At 37.4% G+C, this 17,544-nt stretch overlaps 1 protein-coding gene and 1 long non-coding RNA gene across 3 annotated transcripts in view; one reads left to right on the forward strand and one right to left on the reverse strand.

Moving 5' to 3' along the window:
- Positions 1-17,544, reverse strand: part of srrm4 (serine/arginine repetitive matrix 4) — an 82,400-nt gene that overhangs the window by 8,582 nt on the left and 56,274 nt on the right. The window contains exons 2-8 of one of the 2 annotated variants that reach the window (XM_028458372.1): positions 13,643-13,771; positions 6,004-6,087; positions 5,823-5,903; positions 5,708-5,734; positions 5,419-5,469; positions 2,366-2,404; positions 572-737 (exon numbers count right to left, since the gene is read on the reverse strand). In XM_028458372.1, coding sequence (XP_028314173.1) covers positions 572-737; positions 2,366-2,404; positions 5,419-5,469; positions 5,708-5,734; positions 5,823-5,903; positions 6,004-6,087; positions 13,643-13,771 — 577 coding nt within the window. Of the gene's footprint in view, positions 1-571; positions 738-2,320; positions 2,405-5,418; positions 5,470-5,707; positions 5,735-5,822; positions 5,904-6,003; positions 6,088-13,642; positions 13,772-17,544 lie in introns of both variants that reach the window. The other variant, XM_028458371.1, reaches the window with a different exon arrangement.
- LOC114470281 (uncharacterized) lies at positions 7,546-9,111 on the forward strand. The gene is made up of 3 exons (XR_003674856.1): positions 7,546-7,560; positions 7,666-7,667; positions 8,984-9,111. It is a non-coding gene; the product is annotated as an uncharacterized LOC114470281 (long non-coding RNA).

A 17,544-nucleotide genomic window follows, 5' to 3' on the forward strand; every position in this document is an offset into this window, starting at 1 on the left:
TTTTTATGTTTTCCAGTCATATCACGTCTGTAAATTTCTCTCTGTAGTGCCATTGGGTACCCCTAGGGGTACACGTACCCCCATTTGAGACACACTGGTGCAGACGAAGTTTACCAACTGTGGTGTTAACCCATCATCTCAGTGTTTCCCCAACCATTATCTTATAGGTCAGTACATCCCACAGAACCCACACTACCAGTTAAATCAGTGTTCCATTCCAAATGGTTTCACTTGTAACGCCTATTTTTAACCAGTTACTTCAGCAGCACGGATGCCGATCATCTGATTTCACTACAAGTTAAATGGATATTAACCCAGCCTCAGTTTTCATTATATTTCCCTTTTTCACTAGTGGTTATCTCATCATGATCAGAAGAACATTTCTACATAACACAGAGATTTCAACAAAATAGGGACTTGAGGATAAAAATGAAAAAAATTGAATTAAATGTGAGCTGACTTAATCAAATTTTTGATTACCAATATGTGGCTGCACATGCCATACTGGGGGGGGGGGGAATCCACCTTAACTACAGAAGCAGTATCACAAAAGGCCTGAAAGAAAACTTACGGTTCCAGTGGAGAGGACGGAGCGAGATTTTGGAGCCGTTTTACACACTGATTTGGTCGTAGGTCTCCACTTGATGTCTGCGTGGTTGAGCACTGTATTGGTTGGCTCTACACCAGCTGCCAGGTGTCCTAATGTCTGACGCACCATTGATTTCTGCAGATGGTGTCTGTGGGAACATTTATGACAGAAACTGCTGTCAGAAAGAAGCGTTTGCCGTGAGACTATTCTGCACCACGAAGAGGAAACATAAAATTGTTTTTTTTAATAATCCCAAAAATAAATGTTTTTCTTTTTGTCATGCTGACGGAGAAAACATGAGAAGAAGCAAACGAGTAATATATTCAGTGCCATCAACCAATCAGCATTGAGATGCAAACGCGTGGAAGACTTTTGAGCTTTTTAATTGGTTTATATCGCATGTGTTACTATAGCAACTGCTGTGATTGACAGCTCATAGTCCACAGAGATCATGTTTTTAAGCCAAATGCGCTGCTGCTTTCACTGTCTTTTCTTTCAACAAACGTTCATTTATTAATAAACGGGGCTGAGCTTGTGAAAAACCAGAACAAATCAATGATTTGGAGGAAAACGACCGGGACACGGGACTTAACTCTGAAAACCGGGATTGTTCCGGGTAAATCGGGACGGCTGGTCACCCTACTTTAATATACTAATGACTTTTAAAAAATGTTGGTTAAATCAGAATAGTTCTTGTTTTTAGTATGTTTGATAATTCAAATGTAGAACAAGGAGGTTTTTCTTCGTTGCTTAACCCATGCGAGGTCCTCATATTCTGTATATAAAGACCCGCCTTCACCCTCTGCAAACCACCAGGAAGGCTATAGTCAGCTTTTAATGTGAATATTCTTAAATGCAAGTTAAAAGCTTTCCTTTTCGCTACTGCTTATGACTGAAAGGGAAAGATTTAAAAAAGATTATTTTTTACCGGTGATTTATTGTTTATTATTGTTCATTCACCCAAACGGAATTTTAAACACAAATGTATTTGTTTCTGAAGAAACATGTAATTCACCTCAAACATGTAATTCAGTGCCTTATAATTTTCTCTTTATTAGGCAGAAGAATTGCATTAATGCATGATTTTTCTTTTTTTAAATTTTCTTTCATTGTCCTACCCTGACTTCCTCTTCCCTGTTCCCTTTCCCCTCACTAAGGTGTAACATTGCCCTCTCTTTTTATATTCTCCCTTTAATAAACTTTTTTTTTCACCCTTCGTAAGGGAGGGCTGGTGATGGTCACAATGTATTTGATTGCAATAATAAAACGTGCATAGCTGTCGTGAAAAGATTGCACTGTATGTGTAAGGTAGAAAAATAAGCATTATTTTTTAACCTTATTGGTGGCAAGCAATATTTGTGCAGTATTTTTTTAATAGCTTAAGAAATTAGCAGAATAATTAAGCAATGCATTTTTTTTCTTTGTTTTTGCCAGTGAAAAGTGTAACCTTACCAAAGTTTATTGTTTAGTGTAATATGTAAGCGCTGTGTAACTACAAACATTTAATGTATAATATCTTTTCCATAAACCATCCAGAGTGATTTTTTGAGACATTTCCGGTGAGCGTGTGATAAGAAGCTGTGAGACTCTGCGATCAGGAAGTAACCTCTTCCTTATCAGTCATCGCTCTGGTGTAACCAAGGACTCAGTCGACAGCTCAGTCCGATAAGGTGCAACGTAAAGGAAGGGTCGTAGGATGAGGGAGGGAGGGGGAGGTGAGGGGGATTCTACCTGTCCTCTGGGGAAGAAAGGACGGAAGCAAAGTCTGACTCTGACCTCCTGATGCGACGTCTTCGATGGGAGTGATTCCGTGAGCTGAAGGGGAAGAAAACCACTCAGATCAATGAGAGGCTTTGATATGTGAACTGACAGAAGCTGCTCAGCATTACATCACAATCAACATTTAGGAAGAAGCTTTGGAACATCACAGTTTTGCTAGATTTATAATCACAGTCCCCATGGTCATGGAATTCCTGGAAAAGTTATAGAATTTGAAAAAACTATTTTCCAGTCTTGAAAAGTCACGAAATAATTTAACTGCTTTGGAAAGTTTTTGGAAAAGAAGCCTATTTTATTTTAATGTTTAAAATATATTAAACCTCAAAAAAGTTGAGTGTTATCTCAAAGTGAAAGTGCTGCATTTCGGTATTTGTGAGTGGTATCTCACAAATTCACTCTCCAGGGAAGTTAGTTGGCATGCCACTGGGAGCATCAGTGGTTGGAATGGTATATCAAAGTTTTAGAAATGCCTGGAAAATGCGTATTCAATGCAACGTGGCTGGCAAATGTGAAATACCAACAATGGCTGAAGAGAGAAGAGAACCCTGGCTGTGTGTCTATTGTAATCTTATAATTAAACATGCACTAATGTTACATTCAATAGCTGATCCATTTAAAAAATATTGCAAAATAAGTGTCAAAGGCAATTGTGCCATTGTACAATGCTATACGATAGATAAGTGATAAGTTGCGTTCCCTGCATGTGCCACATTGTGTCTACTAACCGTGGTACACTGTCAGACCTCTGTTACATTAGTACACTGGAAAGGCCCTCTCAGTTTTTGCACTTTAATGGTCTTAAATAGATTTTCGCAGATCAGAACTAAGTCATGGAAATTTGGTTAAATATTTTGGAAAAGTATTTTAAAAAGTTTTGAAAAATAGCAAACCTGTATAATTAAAAAAAAACTAGAAGGGAAAACCATTACAATTCTACAAACCTGTTAATTATTTATTGTAAAGTGTTATAGGTATTGTTCTTTACCAATGCCCCAAAACGCAAAAATAATGCTTCGCATAAAACCAACTTTGAAAAAGATATATATTTTTTTAATGCCAAAACTGTGTCAATGTGTTAATTATAAGCCTCCGAAACAACTTGTTACATTAAACTTCTTCTCCTTTTCTTCCTTCTTGGTTATTGGCTGCAACCAACTTGAATAGGCGCATATCGCCACCTACTGTACATGTTTTACTTCATTACTTTCAATGTCTGAGGTCCCATTCAGCCAGAGTCGGCGCCAGCCAGTATTAAATGGGGGGCATTAAGAAAACTGCAGGGGGCACAAGAACGCTCCGCACTGACAAGTAGGTTAAAAATCCACTTTTTACAACATTGTTCTGTGTGCTTTTTACATTTCTCACCTTTGTGAACAACAAACTTTGGTACTCTATATAATATCTTTTCCTTTTCTCGATTAGAAAGATTGGAGCAGCCGTAAACTACACAAAACAGGGGCATTTTGATTATTTCAGACTGGATATTCTCAAGCTACTTCGATCCTGCCCTCCATCTGAATTTATTCTATATCTATACGGCTTTGGCTCTCGCGATGCAGCAACGTGAGTGACGTCATGTGAATCAACAGAGCAGGCTCCCTCTGCGCTGTCAGTGTGTGTAGTCAGTTGCGATAGCCAATCAGATCTCTTGACTTTGAGCAATAAAAAGCTCCCCCTCTACCGTGGGAAGAGTGGGGTATGAGGGGAACAGTAGGTCAGCAGGGGGGCACGGCCCACGAATGCCCCCCATGATGCCGACACTGCATTCAGCTTGGGTTTAATACATATTAAATAATATTACTTTACACTTCCTGGAATCATACCTTTTATCGGAAAATATGGCAATGTCTCTTAAACTTAATATATTGACCAGCCATACATATACAGTATATACCAGTGACGTGCAGTCAGGGTAGGCAAGGTAGGCAGTGTCTACCGAACCCTAGTGGTCACGGCACGTCACTGCATACACATACCCTATATTGGTGACCTGAAGCTCAGCTTTGTGTATCATTTTGACCAAAGCACCTGATTTATCAGAGTTGTACACGTAGTTGTGTCCCTAAAAATTAGGCGTGGTGTAAAGATTCAAGAGCTCAGTTCAGTTGAAGAACATCACAATGCACCAATCGCTACGATAAGGGATTAGAAAACACAATTTGGTCCATAGAAGAAGAAGATAGTGTTTGCAATCTGCAATGAACCATGTCTGAGATGTAAGACACAATACCAGTGTTCACCTGCATAAACCGATTTCTGCTGGGCCATGAGCACAGACCCCGCACCCAAACACCAACCCCTCACTCTGCATTCACTACAACACACAGACTTACGTCCCTAACTGGCTCCGCAGCATGCACCCCGCGTTACAAGAGCACAGAGTTAGGCTCCGATGTGCACAGTGCCACCATGTTTGTCCTTGTGAGATTCCTGAATGAAGCTTTTTCTGTGGAAGACTAACGACTCCCTTTTTTGCCACTTTAGTCTGGCAGGTTTGACTCACCAAGCAACAGCCCTGAATAATGAGGAAGTTTGGGAAATTTGAGAAAAGTGGGCAAGAAAAAGTCCCGGTATGCACCAGATGTTGGAAAAAAGTCCAGGTGTCGTCACTAATGCAAGTCTGATATGGGTGGTGGGTGGCAGGTGTCCTGCATCTGAAGGCCTTTGTGTTTTCTTGTGAAAGAAAAATTACTTTGTTTTTGGTTCTGCTTTCTCACAAACAAAAGAACAGAGTTCTCTGTTTTGTGGCGTACGCAGAAACAAAATGGAAGCTTTAAAAGTAAAAAAAAAAAAAAAAGTTGAAGAGAAAGAAAGACAAGTGTAGAATAAGTGAGAAAAGAGCTTTAAACTACAAAACAGTCGATAGGACAAGTTAGATGTTGCAAGATAAAAGGATCAAAATAGATTGTTATTCCTTCAAACAATTCTTCCTCTTCTCCATCTGGCTCACACACCGACTCACGTTTTACATTATTTTGTAATAATATGTGAGTTTTTACATTTGGGGAGGGAGGTTGTGTCAGATTTTGCGACTTCGATTACAGACTGACCTTTTCTTATGTTTGCGATCGTCCTTCCTTTTGCGTTTTAAAGTGGACGAGCTGGTGGGATCAAACAGAATAGGACCATGAGCGAAAATGATTCATACCAAGAAGAGATTGCAAATAAAATCAGTCTTTTTCATACACCTAAACACAGTTTATTAGATTAGCAGCTCGAATGCAATGTCCTTGAAAGAAACGCGACTGTTCGAAGCCTTTAACAGATAAAGTATCTTAAAAACAACATCTAAGAAGCCTAGCTTGGAGGGAGATAAGTATAAGAAATTCAAATACATACCGGTGCTTTGACTTCTTTGATGTGTACCTAAAATTAGAAACATAGACACATACTTTAGGTTACACAAAAAGTAAATACACATCTAATAACATCCATCAGGATAAACAAAGATTACCTATGTCGCCTGCTTTTCTTGGAGTTCTTCTTCTTCTTTTTTTTCTTCTTCCTCGGTGGTGACAGACTGTAGGAAGGTGACCTTGAAAATAAACATTACATTAAGCATTTATTTAAATACTCCCTTTAAAAAAATATAGACTACTTAAATGTGGTGGAGAGATATACGTTAAGAAAACTACCTTTTCCTTTTTCTTTTGCGCTCAGCCTTTCGCTTCTTCTTCCTTCCCTTTGGCCGCGGGGAAAGATCCTCATCATCGCACAGCCTGTGAAGATGAAGCAGCTCTAATCTATTCCAAGGGACTAAATGCATAATTCTCTTTCATGAATTCTAGAGCAACCTGTGATTTGGACACACATTTGGACTGTAATACTGTCATATACAGTCAACATGTTCAAATTTAGGAAACCAACACCAGTATTAAACATGTGTTTCCTTTTCTCCAGTCCTTTTTCTATTCCAAATAGCAGTTGGCTCCCCTCATACACGCACGCACGCACGATGCTTGATTTTGGAGAGGAATTCTAAAAATGTCAAGCATTGACGGCTGTTTTTAGCTGTTACCAGGACTGTTTCATCCAAGAGAAGACGAACAGCATCTTGGTCTGTTCACTTGTAAACTACTGCTTTTTCATCTTTGGTCTTTTTATGATTTTTACAACAGGACTTCAACAGTAATTTAACTCAACAGGACTTTCCATGTTAAAGTGAGCTGTCATTTTCAGGTCAACAGGTCAACATTTTTGGGATTTGTTAGATTTTGGTTCACTCAGGACAATAAAGATGATAAAAGCTGAACAACTGACTAACTTGATATTGGCAGTTATCTGGATCAATAATCCATGATCACTCACACTTTAAAGGATTTGATCTCCCGTAATAACCATACAGTATTTCCAAATACATGGGCATCCCTATTTAAAAAAACAAGTAATTGAGGAGCAAGCTCGACATAAACGAGAAGCAATTCATAAAGATCGGTCAATTACGAAATACAAACCAATGATGAGCGATAGGGTCTTTGAATTTTTCAAAACTTACCCATAATCAGTATATTTATCCAGATCCCTTCCAAATTTTAAAGCTGCAGTACTCGATTTATGATTAAATTAAAAAATCAATTCTTATTAGCATCATATAGTATGTCATAAAAGTAATCATTTCTGAAAAAACTGTACGTCTGCGTGCTGTCTGTGCCTTATAATTAATTATTTTAGTTAATAAAACCCCGGAAGACAAAGTCTTGGTGGTCACCTCCTCCAGCTCTAATCACAGGGTTTAGAGAAAGGAGGGGTGAGCAGAGCCTCTTCATTGGCTGCCGTGATATATCGTGAAGTGTGCACGGTGCACACTTGTTTTCAGTCTTGGACTAACTTAGGACTCGCAAGTGGCTGTTTTCCTTCTAGACAGATAATCTAATGTTCCATTTTCCTATTTATTGTCTGAATTCTTTTGCGTGGCAACGTGTTTTACCGGTAGTGCACGTTCAGCAAACTTTTGTGCACTTCCGTGAGAGGAGGAGACTGGGAGGGATTATCAGAGTGGGGGGTGGGATTTACGGTTCGAATTCAGCCATGTCCCTCTGTCATGGTTCAAGAATCAGGTCGTGCAGCTTTAATGGAATCTTCAATGGCGTAAAGTTTATCTTTGGTTACATTTTTTTTCAAAATCTGTTAAAGACATTTTATTTAGTCCTGCTAACAGACAAATAAATGAATAAATGATAAAGATAATCTTTGTTAGTCCCACAAAGGGGAAATATGCAGAGTTTCAGCAGCAGATAAAAAGGAAGCTATACAGTATATACATGGGCCTGTAAACAGTACAGATAGAAAGAGGAAAGATGTGGCAAGAAAGGAATGAATAAATAATAATAATGTGAAAATGTGACCTCCTTGGCAAAGGTAAATATCTAATAACTCTGCCCAGTGCCTGCATATTAAAGGCAGACACTGTTCGTCACACAAAAAAAGCTAGACTTATAATTGCAAAGGTACTGTATATCTCATGGCGTCTCTTAGAAACAACTGTTGGAGTGTATGGAGCCTCCATTAAACCATCTTTTTTATTACCTGCAATGGGTAAAAATCACATTGGTACTTTGGCTCTTTTATATATTCATTGATTTGTTTGTCTTGTACGTAAAATTAAAAGAAATGTAATTAAGTTTTAGATTGTTATATCAATAATATGCAAAGGTTTTCTGTTTATTGTCTCCTTAACGGAGGTAATAACTTGAAAATGTATGAATAGCTACCTGTGGAATAAACCAGTGGTGATTCCTCAGTCTAATCAGAAATAAATATAATTAAAGTTACATTTAGCTGGTAGACACTGCTCCTGTTTTTGTGTTTTATTTGTATATAGATTCAGATGCTGTTGTCTTGGTATTGCTTATGTTTCTACTTAATAGAAAACTTAAAAACTTAAATAAACTTAATGTTTTATATGCGTATCCTGCTAGAAACAAATAACAAACATCATGAGCAAAAACTGATAATAATTACATCAACGAGCAAGTGATCATATCTACCTCAACAAGTTTTCCAAAGCTCAGTATTCACTGGTGTGGGACATTACCATTACCCATGCTGATCAAATACAACAGCTGATTATCTGTTCCCTGTAATTGTAATTGAAATCCAAACATGACATTGACATTTGTGTTTTTGTCACCATCCAGCACAGGAGTGTCAAACTCATTTTAGATGTAAGGACCAGTTTGACATTAAGTGGGCCACAGATTATAGGTGGAAAAAAGAGAAAATTTAACATTATTTTTTTCCTTGGCATGCAATTCTACATAAAAATGATACAGTATATGATAAAGTATAGGAATATATGATTCCCTGCAGGATCTTCACTTAAATGTCCCTGATTTTGGGAATTTGGGGAAATTTTGTGGAATAATTTGAGAAAAATTTAGAGTTCTTTCAACAATTTGACAGTAAAAATGACTGCCGTCATGTGATATAAGAACTGGAAAAAAACAATTATAAAGCATAAGGAATAAGTAAAGGAGTGATAAAACACTTTTTAAAGAATTATTTTGTCAATAAGTGGAATGAAACAGTGTTTAGTGCAGCCTGAACAGATTTATTTCCATAGTTTCTATTATTTCCGGTCATCTCCCTTTGGCGTGGGACCAAGACATGTTTCAGCATCAATATTATGATTACCATTTTTAACTGAAAATAAACATTATAAACCCCATATTTTTAATGCTTTCGTTTGTTAATTTTCTAATTTTTCTCTCTCAAGTACCCCCTGTAGTGCCATCACGTACCCCATTTGAGAAACCTTGCTCTAAAGGGCCGGATTTGGGCCATGTGTTTGATACATGCTCGAGCATGTCTGATGGGCTCCAAATTGTTTATAAAAGGGGAAAATGTGGATTGTTGAAAAACGTGGTTTAATTGTTATGTTGTATTAATTATCTTGGATTAAAAAAATAAATAAAATTTTTACATTTTTGGGAACATTCTCATTCCCAAAACATTGTTTTTACCTGGTTACTTAAAGCCACACCGTGGACTTTGTGACCTAAAGAGATGACCCATACGAGTTATTTTAAATGATTCCTCAGGCCAATATTCAGCGCTTGACAGTATCAATTTTTGCGACAGTGCTGCGGCGCTTGTGGCCACTAGGGCCGCTTGATGTGAAAGTTACAGGTCTAGCGCCCCTAGTGGTCAAAAGTTAGACAATGACCTTTGTGAGTAAGTAAGCAAAGATGTGAAACAGCCCTTTCTTTACACTTAGTGCTGTTTATTTCAGTGCAGTAGGTATATACACATACTGCACACACTAGTAACAAGACTTCTATCTTTCAACAAGGACTACAATAGGTGACAGTGATACATTATCCTCTGATGTCCAGAATTTGTTCTACATACATCTTTTCACAGCACCATGTGTGAGATGGTGAGTGTGATCAGGACTGAAAGTAACAAACTGCCCTTTTATTTAATGGATTTGACCCCAAACCTCTGTGGACTGTGTGCCACTATCATTGGATGCAAATCAGCGTTCTGCTGTAATAAACGACCCTGCTTGCTGTAGTCGGCAGTTAAGCAGCATTAGGAAGTGAAATGGAATTGGGCTGATCAGACAGATTTAGGCGGCGTAGACCCTCTTCAGGTAATGAGGACTATTTGTCACTCATTAACACCTCCACCATACTGGATATGTAGAAGGAGAACACAAGGCAAGCATTTGCAGTTGTTCTTGCAGCAGTTTCCTTTTGATGAGGCAGCAGTGGTTGACATCCAGAGATAAAACAATGCTGTGTACCAATGAATGGAGGGCTGTGGATACACATGGGGCTGCTTGGAGACATCTGACAAGAATATGTCCAATGAGTATCTATATATGGAAAGAATGTGTTTGTTTAAAGCTGCAGGAGATTAAACTTTTTTTTTTTTTTAAATCAGAAAGATCCATTATTCACAGAATAGTAGAACGAAGATCTTTTCTGATATGCCATTGTCAGGTGTTGGTCTCTCACTAGTGATTCCGTAATTCATATATACTTGTGTTAAAAATGTATAGATTTTTTTTAATGACGAAGTGGATTGATATGTAATTATAAAACCTGCTAATAAACTGTTAAAACAAAGGTTAAAGGTGTTAGAGATTTTATCCCGAGTAAGAAATAAAAGCCTTCTTTTGGGTATTATGTCACTTTTTAAACAAAGAGAAGGAACATATAATTAGAGAGGAAATGTTAAAAGAAGATTCATTTCTGTTTATGGTGTTAAAATTTGTATTGATCTTGAGGATCACTTTAAATGAATGAGTTCACCGTTAAAAAAAATCTTTAAAAAACAAAATGTTTTGCACCTATTGAAACATAACATCTATCTATCCATCTATCTATCTATCTATCTATCTATCCATCCATCTATCCATCCATCCATCCATCCATCCATCCATCTATCTATCTATCTGTCGCTCTTAGCAGGCCAGATACCGTCGCACACTGATAGCACACACCAAGGCCTCTGCCTGAGGAGGCTCCGCTAACCCTAAAGCTTGAGTCCGTCTCATTCATCAAAACCGCCACAACAATTTTCTCGAAAAAAAATATGTAAAAGGTTGAATCGAAAGGTTGTTTTGATCTCAACTGTAAGCGAGCTCTGATTGACATTGTCGGAAAAGTTTTGCACATTGGATTGTGGGATATGAAGTCCCGTAGATGGATGCATAGACGTGTTTTTACTTCGTTCTTACTGACAAGGATGACAGTGATTCGCTGACACCATTTTATTCTAGTTTATTCATAGTATTTCCCATGATATCATCTCGCACTTTAACCTGACAGCTTCTTGATTTTACAGTGTAGTTGATATAGATGGCTCACTATACTATACTTGTATTATATTTGTATATTTGTATTGAATTTTCCTGGAGGTGTGCACTTGTATTCAATACCTATTTAATGAACAGCCTTTTATTTGATTATGTATGTTTTCTTTTCTTTCTTTTCTATGTTTTAGTGTTTCTTCTTTTCATTCAAAATATTTCTGGAACATCCATAAAAAAAAAGCAACTTCCCCCAGGGATAAATAAAGTACATCTGATTCTGATTCTGAGACATTCACATTTTTCACTTTTCGTGTGAAACCCAAAATAAACGTGAGCCTTTGTTTTGCTGCAACTTTCAGTGAAAACACCAGAAATGTGTTGGGAAGTCACCTTTTGTGACTTTTTGGGAGCAAACTCAAGAAATCACATTAAGAAAGAAGTAAAAACACTTCTACGCATCCTATCATATCCCACAATGCAGTGCATGAAAACATTTCCCACAATGAGACTTAACTTTTGAGCTGCAATTTTAGCCTTTTACAACATTTTCTTCGTTCGTGCAAATGATCTTCTATTTATTGATCTATGATCTACACTGGCAGCTGTACGCTTAATGATGTTTAATATGCACAAGTGATACCACTCTTGTGTTTTCGTTCTATGGCTGAGGCTGCTTTTTGCATTAACTCACTTATTCGCACAGCAATAAAAGGAAACTTCTTCCTTTTTTGTAGCTGCAACTGTAATTTATAATAAAGGGCTGACAGACTGTTTCTGGAAACGTCCGCTCCCCCTCGTTTGTGGTGTTGATGTAACAGTTCTTTGTTTCCTCGGCTGCTTTTGGCAGCTGCTGTCCAATTAGCCAGATAACTATCCAAAGAATAAATATCTTCTTCAGCAGAGGACACTCGGGCAGTACTTTGTAAGTAAGATAAAATGTTGGGGATAGGATCTCGCTCATGAGCCATTTTTCTAACAAAACAATATTAAATACAGATAATAAAAAAACAAGTTGTAATCTACTGACTATAAATAGATATGTTACATTTTAATATAGATTTGCCTGGAGGCTGTGTAAAGCAAGCGTGCAGCTGAAACAGGCTTCGACCTTAAATAAACTACAAGTAGCTTGATAAAACATCTGAGAGTTTAATAAGATGCTTATCAAGAGTTTGTAGGAAGCAGATTGAAATGGGAACATTTTATTGAATTAAACCAAACATCTGTATTTGCATTGTCATACCGATGAATACACAAATCACAATGCATTTACATGTTCTGGATTAGTGACACAGTTTCCTCACCTGCTGCTTGGAATTCACTAAGATTGCAGCAATCATTAGTGCATGAGCAGAGCTGGTGCAGACCGCCCTTATTTAAATGAGCATTTTGCTCGTTTAATGTGGAGACCTTTGAGGAAGTTCAATTTGAGGCAGATGGACTTCTCTGTCTGCTGCACAAACATTTAATAATGTCGAAAACTAAATAAACAAATAAAAAGTTTTTATTTTATTTTTTTAAAACAACTTTAAAACCTAATGATATTTTTTCCTCCTAATTTAATGTGGCTGCTCCGTCGGGACCTGCAATTTTGCTCTGATCAGTCCATGAAAAATAGGCAGATTAGGACAGAAACGTCCTATAGATCTACTATTGATCTGAGTTAATGCAGCAAGTCTGTCAATCAGTCTGCATTATTTGAAGATGATCTACTGACCATCATCCAGTAGGTCTGAGCAGCGCTGTGTCATATGTGACCATTGCGCCGTCAGTGATCATGCGTAAATTACGCATCTGATCTGCTGATTCGGGCCTGACATCAACACGACATGAGACTTTGACGGTCAAAACATGGAGAGAAAGACACAGACTGGAGTAATGCGTCCGAAGCTAAAAAAAAAATATGAACCTACACTCAAAATCTGCTTAATGTATTTAAAAAAATAAAAATAAAAATAAATAAATGAATGAATAAATAAATAAATAAATAAATAAATAAATAAATAAATAAATAAATAAATAAATAAATAAAACACCAAAGCACTATTTTTTATTTTTTATTTTTTTGTTTAGTGAAATGAAGTTTAATACCTCTGCTTCCCAAAACCTAGTGCTGCCATTCCATTAATAAACAAGATAATTCCTAGTTTAATATTTAGCAAACACAAAGGTTTAATTCTCATGATGTTTAGAAGCTTGCATGTATTTAACACCAAAGAGTAGAAAGTTTAGCATAGAACGTTGTTAGTAGAATGTTTTGATTTTCTGTCATGGACATTAATACTAGTGATATTTGAATATTTTAACTCGTAGATTAAAATGTCATATTGTTACCAGGCCACATGAACACCCCAGTGATGACCTAAAAACTTTTACCATTCAATATTCCATTTGTTTGTTATCCAACTCTTCACAAGTTGTTTTTCTAAAAAAAAAAAAAAAAAAAAAAAAAAGCTTTTTTGTATTCAAAGCAAAGCTGTTTGGCATTTGTGGAAGAAAAGAGAGTAACTCACCTCTTGGCCCTGCGATGACTGTGGTATTTACGTTCTTTGCTGCAGCCATTTCTGTCAACAGAATCGACCTGTAAGTCCACCACCTTGGCCTGGTCGGGTTTGAGTGGCTGACAGCTTGTTGTTTCTGAGCTGGAGAAGCAACAAAATATGAAGAAAAAACAAGTAATTTAGTGTTTGGACCTCAATTTCTCTGATTGCCGACATGGTCGAGGGTTCCATTAAAACAAAAAGATGTGAGACAGATTGGACGTGCTTGTTCGACTTTCTTCTTCTGATTGTTGGGAGTTTTATTTTCCACTGCATGTCAATCAACATGAAATATGTTTCTCACCATTTACCATTTAAATTGGTGAGTAAACAGAAATGTAGTTTTCATTCTTCAGCTCTCCTGACTTTCTCTTTTAACAGGTTGTGTTCATTAGTCAAATGTTGGAAAGATGCAGATTTTACTTCATTGTGTTACTATTTAGTTTTTCTCTCCATGCTAATTAGGTGTTTGCATAAAGAAAGATGCATGTAATGTTTAAAAAAATGCTATTATTCCACCTAAAAAAGATTCTCATACTTTTTCTTAATCGTTATTTTAAAATTTTACCATTACTAACTGCTAACGCTAATGTGAGGGCCATATGGTCATCAGGCACTTCCGATAATATCGGCCATCCCTAACGTTGGATATGTATATATGGTGATGGATGTGTTAGGGCCATATTATCAGGCACCCCCAGTTGTATTTTTCAATATTATTCTGATATTTTATTTGTCTCACATATTATTTTGTTTGATATTTTTGACATTTTAATTTATCATTCTTGTTAGATATTTCTGTACAAGGGCACTGTGATATTTTAGTTGGTTTATTTGTGGATTAAACTGAATAAGGTAACACAGGCACTTTTGGGGCAGCACAGGGGTCCATGATGCCACGTGTAGCTCAGTCGACCCAGATGTCCGAGAGTGTGCAGCCACGCTGAGTTTATGTGCTTGTGTCTCTGTGTTTCAGACGAAGTAAATAGGATAATTAAAACCCATGCACGCTTGGTTTATTGAGTACAAGTGTGCAACACTAACGAGAAGTCAGCTAGCTGCTCCCATTGAACTATTTCAGAGGAGAGTAAAACAACTTAAAACTCAGATGTTCAATGTCACTTAAAATGTCAAAGGTCTGTGATACAGTATGTTGATATTATTTGAGTCAGCCACTCCTTTGCAACCAATGTTTTGTAGTCGGTCATTGTTATTTGTATCTAAACACAATCTCACTGGGATACGGGACACAATCACGAAAAGGAATGTCTCTATTTGTGTGCATACCAACACGATTTCTGCATTGTTTTTGTGCGGAGCAACGCAACTTTCAAGATCATGTGTTTTAAATGGAAGTTATTTTGTGCAATTTCATTTAATTACAATAATTCATTTAGGGCTCTATTCTCCCATGTGCATGTTATGGAAATTAATATATTAATCATCATATCATCAAATGTGTGTTCATGTGTACAATTTGTCATGTGTTTATACACAATGACTGCATTGTATCGTTGTGCTTTTGAGCAGAGACGTTGCTCCTTTGCTGAGACGTGTTAGATTAGATTGCCCGCAGTGCAGACAGATTGTGCTGGATTCACAGTGCCAGCGACAAACAGACTCTGCTAAAGGTCTCATACCAAAGCTCTGATAAACAGAGCTCTGTAACGGATTCTTGTTTTATGCCGACTCACATTCTTTCACCTCCGCACACAGATAAGCTGCATCTGACCAAGGCCAAACTCAAACTCACTCACATTCACATCACACAACTGAAAAAAGCTGCGTAGCGGCGCTGTTTTTGGCTGCTCGTTATTCTCCCCCTGTATTTAAGTGTGCTTCAGGTTTTTGTCGTTGTAGGTTTGAAATGGGATACTTGGAAGTATACTTCAGCGGGAACAGTCATCGTCCTAATCATACTTATAGTATATACAGTAGTAGACAGTATGGAGTGTGGCCCAGTCTGTTCTTTCTGCAGGTATTCCTGCTTGTTAGGCTCCCTCCTGCGTTTCACAGGTGTGCTGCTTTTCTTGCCCTGTTTTCACACTGTGTAGTTGTCAGTGTATGGCTGGATCCTTGCTGTAATTTCTGTTCCTTTTATATCTAGTTGGTATTTTATTTCAACTTTGTTTTGTCTCTTTTGTTAATTAAAATTGACTTGTTGAAAATACTGGTTTTCTCACCTAAAATGTGTGGCCCCTGGTCCCTGAACTAAAATGAGTTTAACACCCCTGACTTAATTTATCCACAACAGTTTCTACTGCGTTACTTTCTGTGTTTTGTCTAGAAAACATCATTGAGATTGTTCTGGATGCTTGAAGAGACTGACCCATATTTGAGAGCCTTTATTTTCTGCTTTGGTCATGGGATATTTAAAAAAAAAAAATGACACATTCTTTTACTTCATTAGGATAATGCAAAGATAATGATAGTCAGAGATTGGGACATCATTACCAGCTCCCACATTCCTTCCTGGCAGTAGCTAAGCAGGTGAAAGCTGTCGTTTTCTATTTCCTTCACCTTAACAACTTAAGATGGTGAAGCGTCGACAGTGAATCTAATAATGTACAACGACAGACCAGGTGCTCTAACAAGAGCCGGAGTGTGAAAGGTGACAGAAGAGATAAAGACTGTCGCAGGCAAGATTAGTGTGATGAAAGAAGCTGACAGAATAGCAATCGCTAAATAACCTTGTTTGACCTTTGGTTTGTATTGATTTTGATCGCCTCGGATTCAAGCCTCATAAAACTAAACCAGAAATAACTAAACATTAAAAAAAAGTTCTAGTCTTAATAAAGAGCTATTTACTCTGTAAAAGTTGAATAAACTATTTATACAGCATACAGAGTTTTTGGGGGCCAAGGTTTTCTTTACAGTTTTCCCATTCATTTAATTAAAAAAAAATTCAATTCTCAATATAATGTACATGTACTGCTTTGATTCTGACATATTACTGTTAGTTTCATGTCACAGATGTTAGTTAACTTTTGATACTTTAGGTTGGTTCTTCTTTTGTTGCACCCAGCAGTTCATGTAAGGTACTGCAGCAAAAATAGAGCAAAAAGTGGCAGCCGGCCTGATATTATCATGAATATACAACATTAAACAACGGGTCGATGTACATTTTTGGAGTCAACATTATCAATTATGTTACTAATCATTTTTGCATTATTGTACATGTTAAACACAATGTGGTTGGCGCAAATCTTGAGATGGTCTATATGTTTAATTCTGTTTTTTTCTTTTGCCCCCTCTTGGCAGGAACCTCAAACTCCGCCTCTGTTCTAATGCTGTGTTCACACCGGATGGGTCACGAAATCTCCGTACGTCCAGATTACATACAAAGTCAATGGATAGATGCGTCCCAGATGTGCAATCTTTCCTGTGCGGCGGCGCGGTCCGATCTGCGCGTCAAGTGCGTTGGCCGTGCGAGCGCGGCTCCCAATTTTACACATATTCGCACATTTGCAAGAGTTGAAAATATTGAACTCCGGCGTATGAAGCGAATTGGGGACATTTTTTGATCCTGCGGACCCTGCGATCCTTTTTTTGCGACAGATGCATCCGGTGCCGCAGAAGACGCATCCGTTGTGAACGCAGCATAAATCCTTTCTTACCTAAAAAACAAACATCAGCATTCTAGTCTGTTCTCACTGGTCACTCATGAATAAAATCTGATTTACTTCAAACTCACAAAGATAAATACATATGACATATGTAGTCAGAGCCTTAATAGAGTTAAATACTGCTACACCAGAAACTTTTTTGTATCAAATTACCCATTTTTAAATATTTATGTCACTGAAACATTACAACAAATGTTTTTAAGTGTTGCAGATTTGGTGTAGGGCAGTGTTTTTCCAACCTTGGGGTCA

This window comes from Gouania willdenowi, chromosome 9 (assembly GCF_900634775.1).
Source record: "Gouania willdenowi chromosome 9, fGouWil2.1, whole genome shotgun sequence".
Lineage (NCBI taxonomy): Eukaryota > Metazoa > Chordata > Actinopteri > Blenniiformes > Gobiesocidae > Gouania > Gouania willdenowi.